This window comes from Oenanthe melanoleuca, chromosome 3, assembly GCF_029582105.1.
Source record: "Oenanthe melanoleuca isolate GR-GAL-2019-014 chromosome 3, OMel1.0, whole genome shotgun sequence".
Taxonomy (NCBI): domain Eukaryota; kingdom Metazoa; phylum Chordata; class Aves; order Passeriformes; family Muscicapidae; genus Oenanthe; species Oenanthe melanoleuca.
In genome coordinates this window covers 106,689,719-106,713,042 of record NC_079336.1, presented here as the reverse complement: position 1 = coordinate 106,713,042, position 23,324 = coordinate 106,689,719, and the positions used below count along the sequence as shown (strand labels likewise).

Genomic DNA, 23,324 nt, shown 5'->3' with positions numbered 1-23,324 from the left:
ATCTGATTCCACTTTAATTGATATTTTCCTTTTAGAAGAGGTTTCTGAGTTTACAATCTGAGCACAGCTTTCTAGCTTTACTTTAAACCATCAGTGATCTGTTTCTACTTACCCCAATGACTCACTTCTTACTCAGACATCTCTTCCAAGTGTGGGTGGTGCTTCAATAGCTGGGTAACACTTGGGGAAAATCCTAGATACAATTTTCTAAGTATTTTTCAGTGACAGATTAGTTAATCACTTTCATACTGAACTAATTTGGTCTAGCACCCCCTTATGATAACAGTGGGGTTTCCACTGAGCTTTTCCAGACTCCGAGAGTGTCTATTCCATCTTGATTACTTGTATTGTTTGGTATTATCACCATGTTAAGCTTTCAGTGAATTCATAACCCCTCTAAAGCCATATCCTGCATGTAACAGCCTCCTTGGTGTCTACAGCAGCACCAGGAACCTTACAATGTCAAAATACCAGATACACCTCAAGCACTAATTTGCATTTATCACCCTTAACACAAGCTGAGCTGTATGAGGTCCATTTGCAAAATACTGGTGGATGCAGCCATAATAATCATAATAATAAAGAAAAAAGAATGCTGAATACTGAGATAAAAATTAATGTGGAAGGGCATGAAATATATATTTGAATGTAGTGGCATTTTTGATATGAGATAATTTATTCAGGTGTATGTAATCAGAGTATTTTCTAGGCCTTATTTCTGACAGGATGACACACAGATGTATTTTAGAACATTACAGGGCTTTCAGTGTAATATTTAAGACACTGTCTTGAAAAAAATTGCTTTTTGTAGCACCTCATTGGAGTATTCACTACTTTGTTTTGTTCCTAGAGACAGGTATTACAGTGCTGACAATTTTTATTTGGGTTTTTTTCCAGCTGTTCTTACAGACAATTTCATCATCTTGTCATTTGAGGACCAAAACCAACTCTGCTTTATTCAGTTTACAAAGTCAATGGATTCTGCCGATGTAAACAAAAGACTGGAAAAACTCTCTTGTTTGGACTCTAAGGTATAGCTGCCAATGGTGACTGCAAATCTGCAGGAACTATACATCATGAATTACCAGTGTTCACTGATATTGTATAGCCACATAAATTGCAAACCTTTATGTAATTGACCAGAGCAGCTCAAACTCTAAAAATGACAATTACTGAAAAGTCAAAATAAAAATTAGAATGGCATTCTGAGTTAAAGAGTTAAAATACTGTGCCAAGGGATCCAGATTTCTACTGTGTTTATTTTCAGGTTCAAACATACATTTGAGTTATCCCTGCTTGACGGATTACCTTGTGTCCATTGAGCAGCAGTAAGTGACCCTTGGCACATTCTTGGCATCTAACAAGCATGAAGCAAAGTCTGTAATGGTAAACCTCAGTGTAAAAGATTTAAGTTAATGTGTTTTACCTCTTGTGTGTTGTGGGCTGAAAACACACACAGTCAGTTACTCTGGCTCAGCTGATAGACACAAACACACGAAGCTCTGATAATTCAGTCATCTGTCTGGGGTCCAAGACTGTTGGAATTCTTTGCAAAGATCTTAATTTCCAACTAGTTACAATAATGGTGTTGTTGAAGAGTTGCTTTTAGAATTAAGCCACTGAGTAAGGAATCAAGATATAGAAGCTGAGTTTCTCACCACTGGCCAGCCATGTGTGTGACCTTAGGCAAGTGACTTGGTGCCGCGGTGTCTCAATTTGCTAGTTACACAGTGAAGATTGAAATACTCCTTTTTTGCAGCCCTTATTGTGGGGGTGTGTCTTCACTACAATGGCAGCAGCAGATGAAAGGTAGCCTAGAGAGAGTTGAGCTGAGCTTTAAACTACCCAGTCTGGAGGTCAGTGAAAACCAGCTCATCTCAAGATGAATTACACTGTGTTGTGGATAGATTGGGCTGGGTAGACATAACTTATTTCAACCATAAGCACTTTGGCATCAGGATACCACTTCCTTAGGTGGAAGTGCTTGGTGCTGCAGCAATATGAAAAAATAATCAGCCAAGGCAATTAACCTTGAACAGTTGAAGTAGGGAAGGAACTGCATCCAATTCACTGCAAGGATGAAGAAGGGTCAAGCCTTTTCTCAGGAAACGTAGAAAGATGTTGTGAGCAAAAGAGAGAATTTGTATTTATTTCAGACTGGATAAACATTAAAGAAAACAATCTTGTGCTAGCAAATATTTTCCCCTTGACAACCCCTCAGTAATTTACTCCCTCACATAAGGGAGTGTGCATCAGCAAGGCAAGTTTTTATGGATATATTTAATTTAAGTTTTGCCGTAATGTCTTTTAACTTGCTTGGTAGAAATACTTTCTGCTAGGATTAATATCTAATACATTTTCCAGGCTGTTTCAGTTCAGGGCCTCTTTTCAGCAATGGCTTGTGTTTGCAAGATTGATCCAGCCTCTATAACGTGGATTTGAGACAGTTCACTGTTCACTGGGAACTGAGCTGATACATAGTTTACTTTAAAATGCTGCGCCTAGCCTGGCCTGTGGCGTTCATGGAGGCTGTGCTTTGGGAGCCAGCATGTGTGAGGTGGGGCTTTTTTCTTAATAGCACTAAAGTTTAACGAAGAAGCTGTGGTGAACTGCCTCTGTCATTGAAGTGTGAGGGCCACAGCTCTTGACTTAATGTTTAGAAAAACCAGAAATATCTGCTGCACTCCTTAATAAGGTTGTTAAGTTCAGTTCTTTGCTGACACAGCTGAGCTTCTCAAAACACCTCCATGCTCAACATTAACTTTTCTTTCTCTTGAAATCAGTGGGAATCACTATGGAATATTTCTCCACCAGCCAAAAAAAAAGGCATTTGCATTTTTTAATTGAATGTTCTTTTATGTGAGGCTTGCTAGTTAGGCAGCTAAATGTAATTTTTATTATCTTCAGAATTGCACCAGTGTGAGACTGCAGAAAGTATTATTCACTTCTGCAATAATATTGTGTCAGCTCTCTGCATTGATTTAGAGTTCTTCATGGCTGATTTTGGTGAAACTTCAAAGCTGAAAGATCACAGATGTAGCCCTACTGTCACTCTCAGTAGAAAAATAAGATGGTTCTCAATTGCAACTGTGCAAACTTGTAACAGTGTGTAACAATACATAATAATGACAAATATTGTGAGTTTAGGGAAAAAAAGAGTTCTTTACAGCTGGGATTTTGTTCAAGAGAAAATGTAATGAAAAAGGTATCATGCACTGGTATAGAACAAACACGGGATTAAAATCTGGAGCCAAGATTCAGGAAATTTGATTGTAATCTTCATTTCTGCTTCTGAATTTTGGCATAGTCACGAGTATTTGTGCTCAAATGTAGTATTTGGGTTTACAGTCCCATTTCTAAAATGAAGAAAGTGTTTACAATGATATAATTAAATCTCTGCCATATTATCATTTTAATGATAAGCAACATCACATTGTTCAATGTCCAGGCTCATGGTGGGCAAAATTGGCAGCAGTGCTGGACTGCCAGAATTCTATCAATAATAAGAAGTAAACCGTGCTGTCCTCCTCAGAGCTTGATATTAATCCAAAAGTTCATTTTTTTCATGCAATGTGTACCTAAATGAACGAATGAATCTCCCTATGCTCTTCCTTTCTAATTGATACCACCTTGAATTTTATTTGCACTTTGAAACAATAAAGGAAGACTTATTATATGAATCACTACAGTCTTGAAGACCAGCAAAATAGAAAGCCAACTATTATAATTTGCCTTTTCTCAGTGACATGAGTCCATATTTGAGAGTGACGTGTCTAATGCAAGATATAAAGGTTGACAAAGATTTGTGGCTGTTATGACATGTTGGTGATTATTATGAACAGTTAACACTACTATACAGGACTAATTAATACTTGTGGAAGTATTTGTGCTTTTCCAGCCTAATCAATGTGCTGTCATCAAATTAGCTATTCTAATTCAAGTAGCAACTACCTCCTAATTATTGTGTTTATTTTATCTTTAACCGTTAAAATATTTTGACAAGTAAAACATAGGATATTCTAAAACTATTGACTTTTTTTCAAGTTTTTTCTGTCTGTGTTTTTTTAATCCATTTCAATTTACTGAAGGAGACAGAACAAGGAGTTAAATGTTTACTGTGAGAGAACAACATTGGTAATTACTTTGATTTCAGTTCCTTTTTATGTGTATTCATGGGATGAAGAGGTCAATAATATTATGACCATGCAAATAGAAAAGGGTTCTTTTTGACCATATAAAAAACAGCAAAGGATTATTAAAGCATTAACCTTGATTTTAATGGCCTTGGTTGAGAGCTGAGATCACAATTTGGATGAGCCTGATTATTTACTAAATACAATACATAAATGCAACGGGTTCTTAACACCCATTGCACTCTGGCATTATCGCATTACTGCCAGCCTTTGTTGCCTTGCAGACAGGAATATGAAAGCAATCTGTCATGTAGTGAGACTGGCTCCAGAAGCATTTCTCTGATAAGAAGACCCCCTGCCCTTTGCTAGTGTCTGGTCCAGTAGGCTTAGCCATGCGCTTAATCCCCAGAAAGTGGTTCGATTATTGCTGACCAGCAATGGCAAGATAGTTTTTTTTTCCCCTAGCTATCAACCTTCCATTAATTCCTTAAGCAGAAATGCGGTGCAATCTATATTTCCTTGGCATGTGTCACCCAGATGGTGCACTGCTCATGTTTTCAAATAACCATGCTCCAAATAACAGAGTTTGAATAATAAATTCCACAAATCCTTCCTGAGAAAGAGGCACAATTCTCAAGAGCTGCATAAACTTTACGCATGATGCTGTAGCTCATCCACATTATGCAGAAAAGTATATGTTCTTTTGCAAAGTGGATGTTTGTGTTTAAATTCCTGTATTTGGGGAGGAAGAAGAAAGATATATGTTTGCTCAAATACTGTAGAATATATTTAATATTTGATTATGTCTTAAACACTAGCCTTAGCTCCGTGGTCAGCTTTGCAGAACTTGTCATTTAATATGGCTAAGCTTAAATCCTGTGTGGAGGTCGATGCTGTCAAGCAACCATGACTGTACATTTTGGTATTGATTGGAGTCATTGCAGTAAATTCCTTCTTAACTCATATTCCTTTCCATCCCAATCCCCTCCCCACAGATAAAAGAGTGAGCATGTCTTTCTGTCTAAGGAGATATTTTTCATGTTTACAGACAGCCTCTATGAAGATATATGTACGCAGTGCTCTGTGTATATACACATTCTTTCTCACACATCCAAAGTAAATGCTCCCATTTGCTCCTACCATGCTATTTTATCACCTCCAATATTTCCTGCATTTTTTTCTTCCATCAGATTTCTTATGTTGATATACTTGGACCAGAAGGTAGAAGGATGAAACGTCACCTGGCAATAAACTGTAAGCAAGATCTGGTCATTTGCTGGTGGTCAGCAGCTAGTGATGGAGGATGGCCTTGGTCTCCTATTTCCTGTCAGAGGGACAGAGCCAACCTATTGCTATTAGGCTGTGCACATGGCAAATTGGAGGTAAAGTGATTAACTGTCTTGTTACATGATTTTTTTGAATTTGCTGAAGAAAGAGCTATTCAACTTAAATGCATATTCGAGTAGATATAAAGAACAGATATGATTAAAACATAAGACAGGAAGATCAGCCATACTAATAGTAAAAACAAAGGTTTGTTATTTAGCAGAAAAACACCTTATTTACTGTATTTACTATTTTCGTATCAAAACTGTCAACCTGACAAATGCAGGCAAGAAATTAGATCCTTATCATGAAATAGCTTTGTTGCCACTGAAACTGAAAATAGAAGTGTCAGAGTTCCATTAGAAAACTCTAATATGAATTAGCAATTGTAACTGTTGCATGTATGTCTGATACAATTGTTTTATATTGTCTGCAATGTTAACTGATAGGCAATTTACATCTCTTTCAAGTGTTTTTCATAAAATATTATCTATGCCCAGATGGTGGTTAAATTTTTGTTGTGAGTATTGGTCAAATCAGGGACTGATATTTTTCTCAAAGGAAAAGTTAAAATTCCCTATCTATAGGTGGGAATATAAGCTATGAGTTAGGATAAACCTACAAGCTGACCCTCCTCCTGACACCTGCTTAGCTTACATTTATAAGCAGATGTTTTCATTTCAGTTATTTAATTTTTCATCTGTTTAAGAATATTTGAATTCAATTTGTTTTCTTAGATAGAAATATAAAAATGAAGCTATCTGGGCATACTCTGAAAGATCCAGAGCCTGAATTTAAAATTTAAAAGCTTTTCTGGACTGACATCTTGTATAGATGCTTCTGTATTTGGAATTCTATTTTTGGTTTATGTTTACGCACTTCTAATATGGACTAAAAAGGCACTAACTGTGGGAGAAGAGCACAAACTTGAGGATCAGCTGTGGAATAGCTGTTCTGGATTAACTATTGCAGACTATTTCCCTGTAGGGAAAACCCCTAAGTAACACTTAAGAATAAGCTACTCTTACAAACAGCATCTTCCTCTCTTTAATTAGGGAAGATGTAAATGTTTTAATGTCCTGGAACTATTACTTTGATAACTAATATTCATTTAAGTGAGATTCTTTTCCCTTGGGATTTTCTACCTATTGAAAGTGAAGAGAAAAGATAGCTGAGACAGCTTTTCTCTTCTTATTTCTATCATTAGTCACTGTAGAATTGAAGTTTAAATTACCTCCAGCTCTGCCTTCTTTACTTCTTTTCAATTGACCTCTCTCCACTTGCGGTCATCTTTGACTCATCTCTCTCCTCTGCCTGATCTACACCTGCAGTTCTCCATTCCCCCTGCAGCTATGCCAAATCACATAGAAAAAATTACTCTGGGAGCTAAAATGTGAGGCTGTTCTCTATAAGCTTTTCCAGCTCTGTGCCACTTATTGTGAAACTTCATTCTACAAACATTTCAGACCTATTTTTTACCATGACTTCTGTATGTCCAGGTTCTGAGAGCAACATTCCTGTGCCTATTTTATTCCTTCCCATGTCTTCCAGAAATCTCCCTAATGCCACCATAGCAGTTTGCAGTCTCTGTTTCCTGAGATGCTTTTTAGAGACTCTTTTCTTTTAAGAAAATAAACAAAAGCCACCCTATCAGTTTAAAGCTCTCTGTTACATTTTGTTTAAAGATCTGTGTTACATTTTGTTTTATAATATGTTTTAGGGAGATTTCCAAATCACAGCATACTCTGACATCTTTCAGTACACCTTGTTTTATCCTTTTCTGGTTTAAACTCCAGTAGAGTCCCAAGCACATCACTGGTGCTTTACAGAATAGTGATAGTAAACATTCTCTGAGGCTTTAGGCTTAAAGTCATAATAATTTTCATTTGGCCCATATTATAACAGAAATATAAGAAACTTCTTTTTAAAAACAGCGCTGCGAAATTTGACTGTTCAGCTGCTTTCCCCTTTCTGATTCTTTGTCTGTACTTTTCTGTTTTAATTCTTAGATCTTCAGATGAAATTTATTTTCCTCTATTTACATACCAAGCACTATGGCAGGGCTATGGAAAAGTTAGTCTTCTATGAGTAACAAACTGTCTTGCTGGCTGTCAATTAGGCTGTTCCGTGCACTCAGCTCCTGGATGCTCAGGAAGGCTCAGGTCACTGCCTATACACTTAGCCTATATGTCCATGGTGTTGTTTGCTTGAGGTTTTTTGTTTGATTTTTTCTTGAGTTCCTTATGGGCAGGGATTAAATTCCTCTGCATGGGTGGGAAGATGTCATAACTCAAAAGCTCTAGAATTAGCATCAACCACCAGTCTGCATTTAACTGAGGTGCATTTTCCACCTACAGTTTTGGAGGGGAACATTAACTTAACACCTTTAACTTCTGAGGGACATTTCATAGCTTATATGTGGGAAAAAAAGCATAGTTAGCATTTCTGGACAGATTGTAAGCAGCTAGGTCAGATACCACAAAAATAGAGTGGTTCTGTAATCATGCTTATTTACCTCTCTTTGCCTCTAATCCCTTGCTGTTTGTAGTACTCCTCAGGTATAGATTTGAAATAAAAACTAGGCATGCCAGTGTTACTTGTGAAAGTAAATCCATATTTATCATATTTGACTAGTAATATTAATTTACTCCCAGTGAAATATTATTGTCAATACAAGAAGAATGAGAAGTGTGAACTTACTCAGTTTAGAGCATTTATCAGAAAGAATTAATACCACCAGCATTTTACTTGAGAACAGTGGTATCTGCTGGATAAAATACCATTATTATCTAGAATTAGAAGAGAAACAGAAATTGCTGAATAACAAGACCATAAAGAGCTGTTTGGCGTGTTTGGTTTATGAAACCAAGCCCAAGGAAATAAATGGGTGCACCTCAGTGCTGACCTGGAGAAACCACCAAACAACCTGCCAGCTTCTGCCACTCCTGCTGCAGAGCAAAGGCAAATGGACACTTGTGTGGTGCTACTTTCTGCCTGGAAGAATTTTCTAAGTGATTCTGGCTGCCCACAGAAGAGTGCTTATTAGGATGAGGACAGGAATAGCTCTGGGATGAGACAACTCAAGCCCTCATTGTGATCATCACCTGTAACTACCCGTTCTGTGTTGGGATGATTCACACTGCTCGTGGAGTGTTTAGGGTATTGTGCACTTCAGCAACTTTTCAATTTAGGGCAGGAAATGCATTTTACTTTTTAAACACATGAGAAATTTGGTTTTAATTTTGCCATGTGGCTTTATATTTTTAGCATTTACTACTATTTAGGCTACAGGTAACCACTATTCCTCTACAAACAGAAATATTTTTTCTCACAAATCATATTTTACTGAGTTTTTTTTTTCTGAAATCAGTGTTTACTGTGTTGAATGCTGTAAGATTTGATGAAGAATTGTCCCTTGAAGAAGTAAAAGTGTTTTTCTCTCTAGCATGTTACCTTGCAATGCATGTTGCTGCAGGAGTATTTGGCTGTTGGACCTTTGTCTGCTTTCCTGTGAGCATGGGTTTCCTCCAGTAAACTCACCATTCTCTAATTTATTTATTTAATTCTTGGGGGTTTGTTTGGTTTATTTTGTTCAGGGTTTGTTTGGTTTTTTTAACCTTAAAGTACCAACTATCAAATAATGTTATTTAAATTGTCTGCCTGTGGAGATAATGCTGGCGTTTTGATTTCAAAACCAGAAGAGGAATCTTCCAGAAATTATTTCAGACAATTTGCTATGAATGATTAGAATCTGATGTGAAATCATCTTTGGATTAAATGCTTTGAGAGAAAGTCATGTTAAAATCAACATGAACTTTATTCTGCAAGCACAAATTAACAGGAGGTGCCGATGCCAGGGCTCAGTTACTGTAGCACTTTGCATTTGTCTTCACCATTCTTATTTTCACTCCATTTAGTGCTAGTGGGAATGACTGAAATTATACTTCAACCTTGTGGAAAAAATAATTTCCCTGAGAGAGAATATTATTTTTCTTTCTCCCAAGAGATAATATTTAATAGTTATTTTCAATAGTTATTTCACATTGTGCCTCGGATTTGTGAAATAAGCACAGCAGATCTTTTCTGTGGGAGCTGTCCTACAGTTACTGGAGTGCTCAGAAAAACATCTACCCTGTGTGTCTGAATGGCTGAAATACCTCTCACACACATACAGCAAAGAATGTGAAATCCTCAGTGTCACATTGGGTTAGAAGTTCAATGAATAATACAGAATAAAGATGATTATGATAAATTTTGAAAGAAAATAAGAGTGTTTGCTGGACATCTAAATGATAAGATTGTATGTAGGTCTGTAGATACAATTAAGTCAAATGAATAACCTAGAGTAGGAGGTTTTCATTTTTATTTAGAAATGTTTTAAAATAGGGAGTTTTTTTCCTTTCAAATTCACTATTTTACGCTGGTGTGCACCACATTTCTCACTTTACATTTCTAATTAAAATGTTTGTTGCTATGTGGAACCTCACTGTGTGAAATTAAATAAGCACTTTTTTAACATCCATAAAATAAATCAAACATTTTTTTCTCATCTGAAAGACACACAATTCAGTCACAGCAAGCTTATTTCTCTGTTTCTTTTGTTTTCTTTTTTCATGTGCCTGGTAAGCCAATTTTCTGCTTAAGAATTACTCTTACTTGTTTTGCAGTGTGGACTTTATCCTTTCCCAGCACTCTATGCAAAATACTTCAATTTAAGTGTTCAGAGATTTTCACTGAGAAAAGTGATACTGCCCACACAAGCTAGCACTATTATTTCTCTCAAAACATAAAAGGAAAGAGAGTGTTTTAAATAGCATAACAGGCCTCTTACAAAGATTAACAGATTCCTTTGCTTGGATTGTTATGATTCCTGGCTCTAGGATTTGGGAACCTGGCATGTATAGCATCCCTCATCCTGCTGGTGAACTGAGGCAGAGTCCAGGGCAGCACTGCAAGTGGAAAATAATGTAAATGTGCAGTAGTGGTGCATGATTGCTACATTAATAAAGGAAATATGTATTAATTACATGGACAGTATTTAAATGCATGTACTGTATTTTTATAGAATTCATGTCATAAATTTTTTAAATTTTTAAACTAATATATTTATGTTAAAGAAAGTAATTGGTTTTACTTCATGTAAATACTTCCAGAAATGTTTTCTTGGAATCCAAGGCTGAGTGCTTGGTCCAAGATTTATGGGAAGTATTTAACATTGAATGGACTATTCACCCTGCCTTGTGATATTACAACTCTGTCTTTTAAGATCCACTGCCCTATTCCCTCCACAAATCTGACACTCATTCTACCCATTTCTGAGAAAACCTCTCCAGCTTTTGCTTTCTCATTCCATAAGCAAATGCTCTGTTAAATGTTTTAATGCCACCTTTTAGGGTTCCAGAGAACTGCTGCTCATCAGAAGGAATCTCAGTGGATTCCTTTAAATGGAAAGCTAAAGCACTGTATGCACTACATTTGCTACAAGTAGACTACCATGTGTCTACTTGCCAGATAGAAAAACAATTGTCAGAATACCATCTTCTTGGGAAAAAATAAGTTTTGATTATTAGACTTACCTTTCAAAAGCATTATCTTAGCATTATTAACATTTCTCTAGTTGTGTCTCTGCTTTAGTTTTCCGGTTAGTGGTATGAAGAATGAATAATAAAACTAATTTCTGACAGAGAAACCCAAATCTTCCCTCTCAGATGAATGTTCATTTTTCCCCTTCAGAATGCTGAATACCAGATGCATTCAGCAGAACTGGAAGGCAGAACAAAGAGGTCTCTCGGCTTCTCGCACGTGAGGCCACTGATGCATGAGAAGCAGCTTATCTGTTCCAATCTGAGGAGAAATGTTTCTCTTGTTTTCAGCCAGAATTTGAACAGCAGTGTCTAGAAAGGTTTCCTTGAAGCCTTATGTGTTTAAACATTATGCCAAAGGTATAAAGGCAACAAAGAGTTTCTCTCCTTGCAGGAACTTTTTCCTACTTTAGAATTGTGTTATATACAGCAACCAGACCTATCCTAGACTTCATTTCAAGGATTTGCTCTCAAAACTATGTAAAGCTAGGAAGCTTCTCATCTCAAGGCTCATTAGCTTAGTCTTCCAAAATGGAAGATTTTACTTCCTTTGAAATTCAAAGTAGTGATCATCATTTTGTCCTACTTCTGCTCTAAGAGGGCAGGATAAAATGATGAATTTGGTGCAGTTTGCTTCCTGACTCTCAAACAATCATTTGGCAACAAATGATTCTGTGACTGTTTCCATTGCTCTTTTCCTCCAGTCACTCCTACGGAGTTGTAAAATCCATATTTAACATATTTTCTTCTCTATTGCCTTAACCTTCATGACCAGTCTCTCTTCAGAATTTAATAGTAGTTTCAGGGTCTCATCTCTCATAGGCCTGATTATTGTGTGGATCTTCATGACTTCCATAGAGCTTTTGAAGAGTTGTCCAGAGAGAAGTACTGGTTTGGAGTGAAAATATGTAGCAGAATAATGCAGTACATTGAAACCTGCCACAGGAAGACAGAAATGTGAGTCCCAGAGAGCCTCAAGGCTCATTTCACTAAAGTTATGGAAGCTTTGAAGACTTGCTTGGGCAAGATTTCTGTTTCACACATTTGAAAGGAGCTACTTGGGTCTCTATGCATACTCCTAGGGAAAACTGCAGAACAAACAGAAACACTTCACTTTGTCTTTATTTGGGGTTGAGAACTCCGTGGTCACAGTAATCCTTCATCCACAATTAGCCTCTTTTAGGAGTTTCCTTGCCATGCAATTTAACACCATAGTAAACACACTGCAGCAGTTCTAACATCTGCACAGTAGCCACTGCAAGGTGTTGTGGGCACAAAATGACTAGTTGCAGAAGCTTAGTCATTCTTGAGGGAATGATTGAGGTGAGAAAATGTTTTTCAGACTATAAAAGTAATGTAATTTTTTGTTTCCTCTTTGATGCATATTTTCATGGATCTCTGTTGAGATTGGTTAATGTGGTTTTCACAGGTTGGATGCATTGGCGTCTGCATCAGATGCTTTGGCATTTAGTGGTTCTTTGCATGTCCCTAGCTACTCATCTAAAAGTAGCAAAGATTTTTGTATTAATTGTCATCTAGTTTTCAGCCAGAGAATTGCAATAATCCTTTTTTTCTTTCTTTTGAATGGGAAACCCTTTTGCTGACAAAATAAGTAAACTGTCAGAACAAAATATCCTAATCAGTCCGATCAATGTTCCAAAAACCTTGTTTATAAATTTATCAGTTACTTTAGAAGTAATGGATGGCATGCAAAAAAAAAAATAAAATCGGATTTTCTTATTCTCCTTTACAGGATGACAGGCTAAGTTGCATATTCAGTTGGTCTTGTGATCTGTGGAAATCAAATTTTAATTGCTCTGACATTATGTATGCCTTTCTGTTTTCACCCTGAAATTTCTAGATTTCCTTCCTCATCTTCTCTCTACCATTTAATCACATTTTTCACCCCCTTCTGTGCTTTCTTACTACCTGGACTCAAGGGGCTTCCAAAAGTTTAATTTACAATGTGGAGATTGCTGTGGGTATACATGAGGGCAGGGTTCCTCTCAGCTTAACATTTTCCTTTCACTCTTTATTTCTGCATGAAAAAACACCAGTAAGTTTCTCACTGACTTCCACTACTCTCATTCTTTTAGAGCCATGGGTTTTCTCTCTATTTTTTATTAAATAGCTTTTCATAAGCTTATCTGTAACTTATTTACAGCTGATTTTTTCTCCCACAGTTTTCCTGCTCAAATCCTGTACAACACCTCTCATTCAAACCCATTTACCATAATATATGGACCTTCACTAGTCTCCACTACTGCTTCCACTTCTTAAGTGTACTTCCCATGTTTTCACACTACAGATTCTTGCTCTTTGCCAGCTGATGTCTTTTTATCACATTCTGCCTTTGTGTTCTTCCTCCTGTTCATTTAACTTTCAAGTACCCTGTAATTATCCCTGCTTTCTGCTATCACAGTTTCATTTTTTCTGCATCTAAAGCTGTATGGCACTGAAGAACATCTACCACCTACTCATTTGGCAATATATACTAGGTGCTGTTTTAACATGCCGTTGTTTCTACCACTACAATGTAATACTTTCTGTTACCATGGCCCAAAGCAAATGATCAAAAATCCTCTATGCTTGATGCTCAGAGTAACCTACTACAGATTTTTCTAGTAATTCTGGGATTTTTACCCCAGCTCACTTGTGAATAATTAGTTATTCTTTTACATCAGTCCTTTCTCCTCTTACCATCACTGTTAATACCACTCCTTTTATCTTCTCTTCTGCTATCCTGTTACATAGGTCCAGACAAAAACATGACCCAAACTCTATTGCAGAGGTTTTTTTTAATCAAATGAATTAACCTTTTAAATGTTAAAAGAGTAGATTTCAGAGCTCCGTTTGGAGAATGCCTGTTTCTGAGTGACCCACAGGGAAGCGCGTTGGCAGCAGTCTGTTTTGAGGAGTCAGTGGCTACAGTGAGTACCAAAGGCTGTGTGGTTTTGGCAGGTGCTGGGTCACGTCCGCACGGAGTGGGAGCCGCTGGATGCCAGGTTCAGCTGTCTGCAGCCCCAGCAGGTGCTGACGGTGGAGCGCTCGCTGTCCCCATCCAAGGAGCCCATGGCCGACAGCTGCGCCTACGAGTGCGGCAGGAGCAGGCTCCAGTGCGCCGCCGTCACCAGGATCCCCCTGCCAGCCAGGGCCGTCAGCTGCTGCAGGGACGGGACAGGAGACAAGCTGCTGCTGGGCTGTGAGGACTCCTCAGTCGTTCTGTACGAAGCGAACAGCCGGGTGACTCTGCTGGCCCGAGCAGAGCTGCTCCCTGCTGTGATAACCTACCACCCCTCCGGAGCCGTGCTGCTGGTTGGCAGCTCTCAAGGGGAGCTGCAGCTTTTTGACACGGCACTGTCCCCAATTAAAATTCAGCTCTTGGCACAGGACTATTCACCTGAGGCTACTCTGCAATTCAGTAAACACTGTGAGGTGTCCACCAGCCTCATCCAGATCCAGTGGGCTGCTTCTCCAGGTGCATTTCCCACTCCTGACAGCATGGATGTTCACGATCTTTTGTTGGTTAGATTTGATAAAGGACCCTTGGGAGTGCTTCACTTTAAACTTGGTAAGTTCTAAGCACATCTGTTGAACTTTGAGCTGTCAAAGAAACATCTATTGTATCCCACAAGCTTTGGAATACCCTGATTTTAAGTGTATAAGGCCATAGCCTTAAAAGCAAATTGTTCCAAAGGTATCTGAAGATACCAAGGCATTCTTTATGTTTCACAATAACTTTACACCTTTTTGTATTCATAGAATAGGATCCTGATCTGCTGTCTAATCAGCATCCCATAAAGTTCCTCACTACTTTTTTTCCTCTGGAAAATTAATTTAATCTGTAGAATATAATCTTAAGAATTGTATTAATTTTGTAGTAATAATCCTGTAAGTTAAAATAAACTATATGTAATAGTAGAATAGTAATGCTATTTTCTTTACCAAATTTTTTTTGCATGTATGATTTATATTTGTCCAGTATTCTGTTCTTCCTGGCTTCAGTACACGAAGTTGCACCTTTTTTTTCCTTTGAAGACTTACAGAAGAAGAATGATTTTCATAACCTTCAGAGAAGTTTGATCTCTCAATTAATTTGCAAGGAGTTGTGAATAAAAGAAGTAATAATGCTAATTTTAGAATTTATATAGCACTTCTCATTTTAGGTGTGAAGAGACTTTAAAAGAGTAAAACCACAACTAGCTTCCTTTTACAAGTAGAAAAACAAGAAGCAGTAAAGAAAAGCTAAAGGGCTCTCCAAGAGTTATATAGTGGCTGAACTAAGAATAAAACCCCTGCAGTGGCTCATCAGTGACAACTGTATTCATTTCATTCAAGTAAGGCAAGTTACAGTGATGCAAGCCCATTGTGAGAGCTAAAAAAACAATCATGCTTAAACCTTCTGACTCCCAAGCCAGTGTTTCAGGAGGGCAGACAGCCATCCTGGAAAATTTCAGCATTTTGCCCATTGTCTGTCCAAGAAAACAGGATTACTTCTGATCTTTATGGGAGATTTAATGATTCTTTTGTATAAAGCTATTGAGATTAGGAAGAAGCCTTTTTTATTAAAAAAAAAACCAAAACCAAAACCAAACAACATGCCAAAAGACTCAAAGTAACAACCTAGGTGATAGTAAGATTTGAAAATCTACTCTATTTCTTTACTTAATGAGACACACATGTACTTTTGTGGGGAAAAACCTGTCTAAAATTACCAGAGACCTAAAAATTTGAAAGACTGAATTAAAAAAGTTTAACTAAGTGTGCCACTGCAAAAAGGTCAACTAATATAATAGGATGTTAGTAACAAAAAAATGTTGGATTGACTTATAGTTGTGTAGTTTTAAAAGAGTTGATCCATATTATTTCTGTCATCCAAAGAACCAATTTAAAAACCTGTTTACAGGTTATCATTTATTTTGAGATAATTAGCTGCATTAAGTTCAATGACAGGTTTAATAGTTAGAGTACCCCAGAACACTAATTATAGCAGCTATTTGATGGTTTTGTCCATGTTGTCCATTAAAAAAAAAAAACAAAAAAACAAAAACCCCCTAAATTATCTCTGTCCCGATTTGGTGGGATGGAGCAGAAGGCACTCTACCCACCCCTGCCTTGCTTTTCTCCAGTCCTCCCTGGTGAGGCTTTCTCACAACAGCTTTCCAGAATGCACAGCTTTCCCCTTGCTATCTTTAGCACATTTATGTTCTTACCAAGGCAAGCAGGCTCTCAGTACAGGGATTTAGAGGCCTTTCCTGCTAATTGCCAGCTTGTAAACTTAATTGGACTGTCTCCCTGGGCACCGTTCCTAAATCAATTAGGCAGTGAGTTGGCTGTCACCTCTTTTTCCCAAGCAGGTTGCCTGGAAGCGCACCACCCAGGAGAAGTCAAGCATCCAAATGGGAAGATGTTGACCTCTACAGCTGAAAGTTATCACATTTTAAATTTCATTCTGTATAATTACTGTAAAATCTCTTCTAGGAAGAAGGCAAAGCTCTCTCCCTCTTTGTAGTCCACCATGCAAAAATATGCTGCTCTCTATTTCATCCTGGTGTTCAGCTTTGCACCTCTTCTCCTCAGTTTGCCACACTGCCAAGGGAGCACTGTGTTGATTAGTGAGTCCCTCTTCACAGTCTCAGCAGTTTTTAGGTTTCTGCTATTTAAGAAATAATGCAGAACAAATAAATAAATAAATAAATAAATAAAATTCAATAATAAATTATAGCAAAAATTTAGAGGCTCATGACAGCAAGACTGAGACAGGCATTCAGGGCTGAAATAAAATCCATGAGTAACACATTGCTTGGAATTGTTTCCCACAGAAGTCTGTTAAGAAACTATGTCAGTGAGAATAGGCAAATATGTTTTTAACTTCCAGCTACATTATGGTTTTGGACAAGTTCTGTGAATCTCCATTATCCTGTCTATCCAGATTTATTTCAGGAAAAAGTCATATTAAACATACCCTCAAACACTAATGGCAAATATTTTTGGTGTCTAATGCCAAACTCATTTCCAAAAGAGGTTTCTTGTCATTGATGTCAACCCAGATCTTGGATAATGCCAAATGTGGTGCTGGTGCCAGTGGTTCAGCATTGCTGGCCTCTAAAGGCATTTTAAATATAGTATCATATTTAATTAACATGAAAATAAGTGTTTTCACTTTGCTAAGAGGTTGATGTGGAGATTGCCCAGCTGCTGTAATACTTTAAAAACACTAAACATTTAGGAAGAATAAAGTCTGGCATAACTATTAAATATTAACAAGTTACACATGGCTGTTACCCAGCATAATGTCCACAGGCTTTAATACATGCAAATAGAAGGTGATATACAATGGAAAACCTTTCTTGAGTGATGCTAAAGAAATTAAGTACTTCTCTGTTATTGGATGTAAATATGTAAGGTTTTTCCCCAAAAACATCAGTTCTATATATGCAGGTTCTCAGTAGATACTTCTCCTCAAGCTATATTCAGATGTTTTCTTCCACTTGCTTTCCCCTCACTTCTTATTTCACATCAAAAACAGTATTCACAACTGTTATGAAAGTTTGTGAGGTATGTTTTATACATGCCAGGTCTGCTTTTCTCTGTTACTAGGCTTTGTTTTCCCCAGCCAGTCCTATGGTTTTAATACCAGTATTGAAATTCAGCTTGTTCCCTTTCTCATCAGAACTTTTTCCATATGTTTAGTTTCAACAAACAACATCAGAATATGAATTGAGAAAATTATAAAACAAAAACAAAACTCAAAAAAATGATGTTTTTATTTGAAGAGAGAGAAACAGTAAATTTATTCTGGTCTCTTTCTAATATTTGGAGGAGTACTGATAAGAGTACTCTATCAGAGCGACCCAAAGTGTGCAGAAGTTGCTAAAATGCCATGTGTGGCAAATGTCACATGATCATTTGGTTGTCAGAGACAATAAATAACATTACTTCCTACAGCTTTTTAGTCACCTTTTCTGTTGGGAAGCTGAGATGTACAAGTCAAGAAACATTTGTTCTTGGTTTCCTGTGTAGCTGTAATTCAAAATCTCTAGTATCAAGATGTTGATAACTTCCATGGTATCCCCTCAGATTCCCCTTAGAGAATATTGCCAGGCTAGAAGGAAGTTCCAGAGCACCTGCAGTATGGAGAGAAATTGAGTAAGAGTTGCTTTGAGGTTGGAGCTGTTCTATTCTTGTATGCACTTGTATGCAAAGATACAAGATCTGTGTGAGACAAATGCTGGGGTCTGGTGTTGTCCAGTAATATTTCCCTACAGGAAGGAGGTGCTGTGAAAGTAATTTCATTATCTACCTTAACAGTAGTGATAAACTGCAAATAAACTTGGTCTACCTCGTCAAAGCCAAATTTCATGACATGATGTTGTCACCAGTGACTTTTGGTTACATTCATTCAACATCCATGTGTGAAGTTCATTATGATTTTTGTCTTCTGTTCAGCACTCTCAGTCTAAGTATACCAAGATAGTAAGGTGCTATATCTTCTAAAAAAATTAATATTGAAACCCATCATCTTAATTTTGAATTATGGCAATTATTTTAAATGTGCTGAAAAAGTGTCAGCTACTGGTTTACATGCTCTGTATCAAAGTATAAACCCATTATCTCTGGTTGTAATATTTCTTATTAAAGGTGTGCTCACAAGAGGACAACTGGGCCTTGTGGAAATCATCCACCAGTACATTTGTTATGATGAGATACAGGAGGCAGTTAATGTCCTGAGCACCATGAACTGGAACACGATGGGTCAGCAGTGCTTTATCTGCCTGAGTGCCATTTGCAACCACCTCCTTAAACAAAAGCTTACACCAGCCAGAGAAGGTAAGAGACTCTTTGTATTTCTAATGGATTTTTGTGATGTCTTGTTAATTCATATGTGGGTTATGACTATGTGTTTATTGACTGTATAAAGAAGATAGTAGTGAGAATCCAGACAGCCAGACTATGGTGCTTCATAACCATATTTAATTGTAGACAAGTAATTTAAATAAAATCTGCACCAATGCATTGTCTACATTTTAATTTGTATCTATAGTGACACTAAAATAATGCACACTTTAATATATATATGTGCTATTGTCATTACTTATGTAGTACTAGCATTATATTCCATAACTTCATTACATTATCTTATATTACAGACAAAGGTTAGTTAATACAAAATTGAAATATTTGTGTTATATTCATGCTGAGACAACACCAACTTAAGGAGGGACGTTTTCCTGCAATGGGGACAAGAGATTTTAGTATGTTTTTTAAGGTGCTTTCAAAGGGTCATTCTTTCATTACAAGATACAAAGGCCTTGAAAACACTATCCTCTGCTGCCTCCTTTAGGATTAAAGCATTTGTCCTCACTGTAATCTAACCCCCTGCAGTAGTACCTGGGGTCCCTCAGAAGAAATTATGAATTTTAGGTTTAGCCCCATCTTTGCTGAAGCCTGGTGTGGTGCCTTCCTCTTGATTTGCTGTCTATCTTGAAACTCAATAGTCTTCAAGATTTGAAGTGCCTTGATTTAGTGAAGGTGTTATCCTCCAGTCTAGCAGGCAGACAGCTGGAGACCATGCATCTTTTGTGGGAAGAGAGAATACTTAGGATTCTGGTGTGTTTGATGATATAAAAACTCCAAGGTATCCTACACAGCTGCCAAGCCATCAGCTATCCCACTTTGTGGGACCTGATTTAAAAAATCTCTGTGTTGCAAACACACCATATAGACTCTAAATAAAACATGCTTTAAAAAGGACCTGTGAAAAGGGCTGGCTATGATACTCTTCTAAAAATATGTACATTATAAACAGATGTCTGTGTGTTTCTCCCCCATGCAGCTTCCTAACACTGTTTAAAGCAGAAGGAATTTTATTCCATCCAGGAGTTATTCTATCTAAATCTAAAATTTGGCATGGTAATTTGTTTTCTTTTTTATTAACAAAACCCAGTGGGACCTTATATTTATAGTGATGGGGCAGTTATCTTTGAGATCTTTGTCATGCCTTCAACATCAAGCTGGGCTATTTAATGAATGTATAACTGCTAGTAGTCACTTATATTCCATATGGGTTGAAATATTTCAGAAGTACAAAACATGCTGTCAAGAAAACAGCAATGGCAAAAGACTATGGCTTGTTTTTTCTATTTTAATCTAAATTGACTGCTGCTTTGAAAGAAAATACCTTTAAAGTTCAACTTATCTTACTATCTAGATTGGAGATAACACAAAACTAATTTACTAGCAGTTTGCCTGTGTAACTAACACAGTACTATTAGCACATTTAGTGCTATCAAGCCTAATAAAATCAAATGTAACTGTGCTTGGCAGTAAAGAACCAATGTTGCTAAATACAGGAATGCCTAATTCAAACAAACACTAATAATGATAAATCAATGAGATTCTGTCTGCCTAATGACACAAAAGGTTTTATTTTGCTTGTAGAGCAACATAAATATACAGCAAATATATATATAGCAAATTCTTCCTTTTCTGCCTATAAGGCCTTGTACTACATTGTTGACTCTCAAGCAAAAGTCAAAGAGCATAAATATTATTGATCATTTAATTTTCTTTCAGCTAAGCATGTAGGACACATAAGTATACTGTATGTTTACTTGTATTGTTTATAATTTTATAGAAAAATATGTAGAAAAATGCTTAAGAGCTTGAGCTGTGGAGTATGGCAATCAGAAAGTATTTAAAGAAGAGAGAGCTTGTGTAACAAAAGGCTTTATTTTATTGATTATAAGGGAGGTGATCCTGTTTCCCACCACTACATGCTGTCAAACCCTTAGGGTTTCTGGACCCTTTTATTTAAAATTTTTAAAGAACTGTGGGCCAAAGGAGGTTCCTTAGACCTCAAGGCCATCACAAAGAGGGTTCTGTTACCCGCTGACCTAACACAATAATCCCTGAAAAACTGAACTCCCTTGTTGTTTGCCTAAGAGGACAGAGATGATTTGAGCTAATTGAGAGTTGATCTCTACTGGACAATCTTGTTCACACTGTATTAGTCTCATGAGTCACTTTTAGTTGTAGGCTGCTGGTGAGAACTTGATGTGTTACAGACTTCCTTATCCTTTTGATAGCTTTTGTTGCTCAAAGTCATTGGCAGCTCTGCCTCCAAGCCAAAGTTTATATGCACATTTCTGTTTGTACAATCTGTCATATTTTAATTTCATCTGTCCTACAACAACATCACATTTCATCACTGTTTGAGGAATTTGACTGACTGCAAACATGAGCAACCTGTTGTAATTGAAACTAATTCACTTGTTTCATTGCTGCTGTGTTTGAATTCCACAGCACAGCTTGAGGCAAGCCTTGGAACCTTTTATGCTCCAACAAGGCCTCTCTTGGATAGAACTGTGCTGGAGTACAGGGACCCCATCAGCAGATATGCACGAAGATTCTTCCACCACCTGCTCAGGTGAGTGACAGTTTCAACTTCTATCAACTTAAAATTAATTGCATATTTCAATAACTACCTACTTTAATGTGGTTGACGTTTTCCAAGAGGACCACACCTGAAAAAAATGCATTCATTGTTAATATTTGTTTAACTTGCACTTTGTTCCTTTCAAATAGAGTAATGCAGATAAAGTGCTATTCAGAGCTCTTCTGTCATCAATACACTTAAAATGAATCACCCTTTCCCATTTAGCTTGATAGAAGAAAAGATAACATGCTTCTGAGAGATTCACCAACTGCTTGCAGATTAGCTATAGAAAGAACTTACAACTGAGAAAACACTGGGTTTAAAAAGATGCTAGAACACAAAAGAATGCTTCATGGTCCAGCATTGGACCATGAAATCTGAATATTTTGTTATTCTCATCTTTAAAATTCTCATATATAGACATATTCCAGTAATTTCCAGTGCCATTAAAATAAGAAGAGAAAATGCAAAACTGAATTTTTCTGTGAATTATACAGAGTCATAGAATGGTTTGGGTTTGAAGGAACCATAAAGAACATCTCATTCCAACCCATCAACCATGGGAAGGGACACCTTCCACTAGACCAGGTTGTTCTAATCCTCATCTAACCTGGCTTTGAACATCTCCAGAGACAGGGCATTCACAGCTTCTCTGGGCAACCTGTGCCAGTGCCTCACCACCCTCACAGCAAAGAATGTCTTCCATATATCCAACCTGAATTTCCCCTCTTTCAGTTTGTAGCCATTATTCCTTGTCCTACCACTGCAATTCCTGACAAAGCCCCTCTCTGGCTTCCAGGTGAGCTCCTTCCTGGCAGCTTGCTATGAGGTCTTCATACAACCTTCCCTTCTCCAGGGTTCCTCACCTTGTCTTCACAGGGAAACTGCTCATTAGATAGGAAATAATAAGAAATTCAGCAAGAATTTATAGTGCATTGGTTTATTGTTTTATTTTTTTCAATCCATTATAAATATTGATATGCAGTAGTTTAACCTGTTCACAAATATAGCTGTGATTCCCTTTGAGAATTATCCAGTGGATGAAAATAAGGAGATGTTACCTTCTGAATCATACGTTTCTTACATCTTGTTGAGAAGGAGTGTAGATGGACATAGTTCAAAGACTTACAATACACCCTTTTGCAGTGATTCATCCAGATTGTATACACATTGTCTGCATGGGCAAAGCAAGTTACTATGATAGCAGAGAATGTGCTTTTTTTCAAATCTAAAAAAAAAGTATTCTATATTGTCTTCTACATTTTGAGTCTGGAGAGGATCATCTTTCTGGTGAACGAGTCCATTCCAGTGAGGAAATTATTCTTCGTAGAAGAATGATCCAATATTTGCATAATTTGTGTCAGTCTTTCACTGGAGTTTTCCTAACACACATGGCCACAACAGTTATTGCCTTTCTCCTAGAAACCAGCAGGGAAGATGCTCTTATGGCAGTGGCCAACTTGTTGTGCCTGTGGGCCAGTTGCCTGCAGAGGACAGATGCAGAAAAAATGCCTCAGAGATTGCTGAGAGGTGTAACTCTAGTGCTCTTACATCTGTAAGAGAAAGGTGTATTCCCTCTGACTCAGGATTTGTTTCCAAGTGCTAGCAGGCATGCAGAGGCATGGGGCCCTGGCTAAGCTGCCAGCCCTTGAGGCTGCAGCTAAAACACTGACTCAATCCTCCTAAAACAAGAACCTTCAGTGTCAGAATGCTGCCTGGACAGCGTGGGGCACAGCAAGAGGTGTGCACAAGAGTCTCCTCATGTCTTTTACCTCTCACTGTAAAGCAGCCCTTGAACAATCTTCTGTTGTGGAGGTTTTTGGAACAAATGTGTTATTTTGCTGT

At 37.4% G+C, this 23,324-nt stretch overlaps 1 protein-coding gene across 1 annotated transcript in view; it reads left to right on the top strand.

Annotated features, from left to right (window-relative positions):
• Positions 1 to 23,324, top strand: part of WDPCP (WD repeat containing planar cell polarity effector) — a 146,620-nt gene that overhangs the window by 60,740 nt on the left and 62,556 nt on the right. Inside the window, exons 9-13 of the mRNA XM_056488869.1 lie at positions 898 to 1,031; positions 5,324 to 5,515; positions 14,003 to 14,612; positions 18,683 to 18,871; positions 21,347 to 21,470. Coding sequence (XP_056344844.1) covers positions 898 to 1,031; positions 5,324 to 5,515; positions 14,003 to 14,612; positions 18,683 to 18,871; positions 21,347 to 21,470 — 1,249 coding nt within the window. The remainder of the gene's footprint in view (positions 1 to 897; positions 1,032 to 5,323; positions 5,516 to 14,002; positions 14,613 to 18,682; positions 18,872 to 21,346; positions 21,471 to 23,324) is intronic.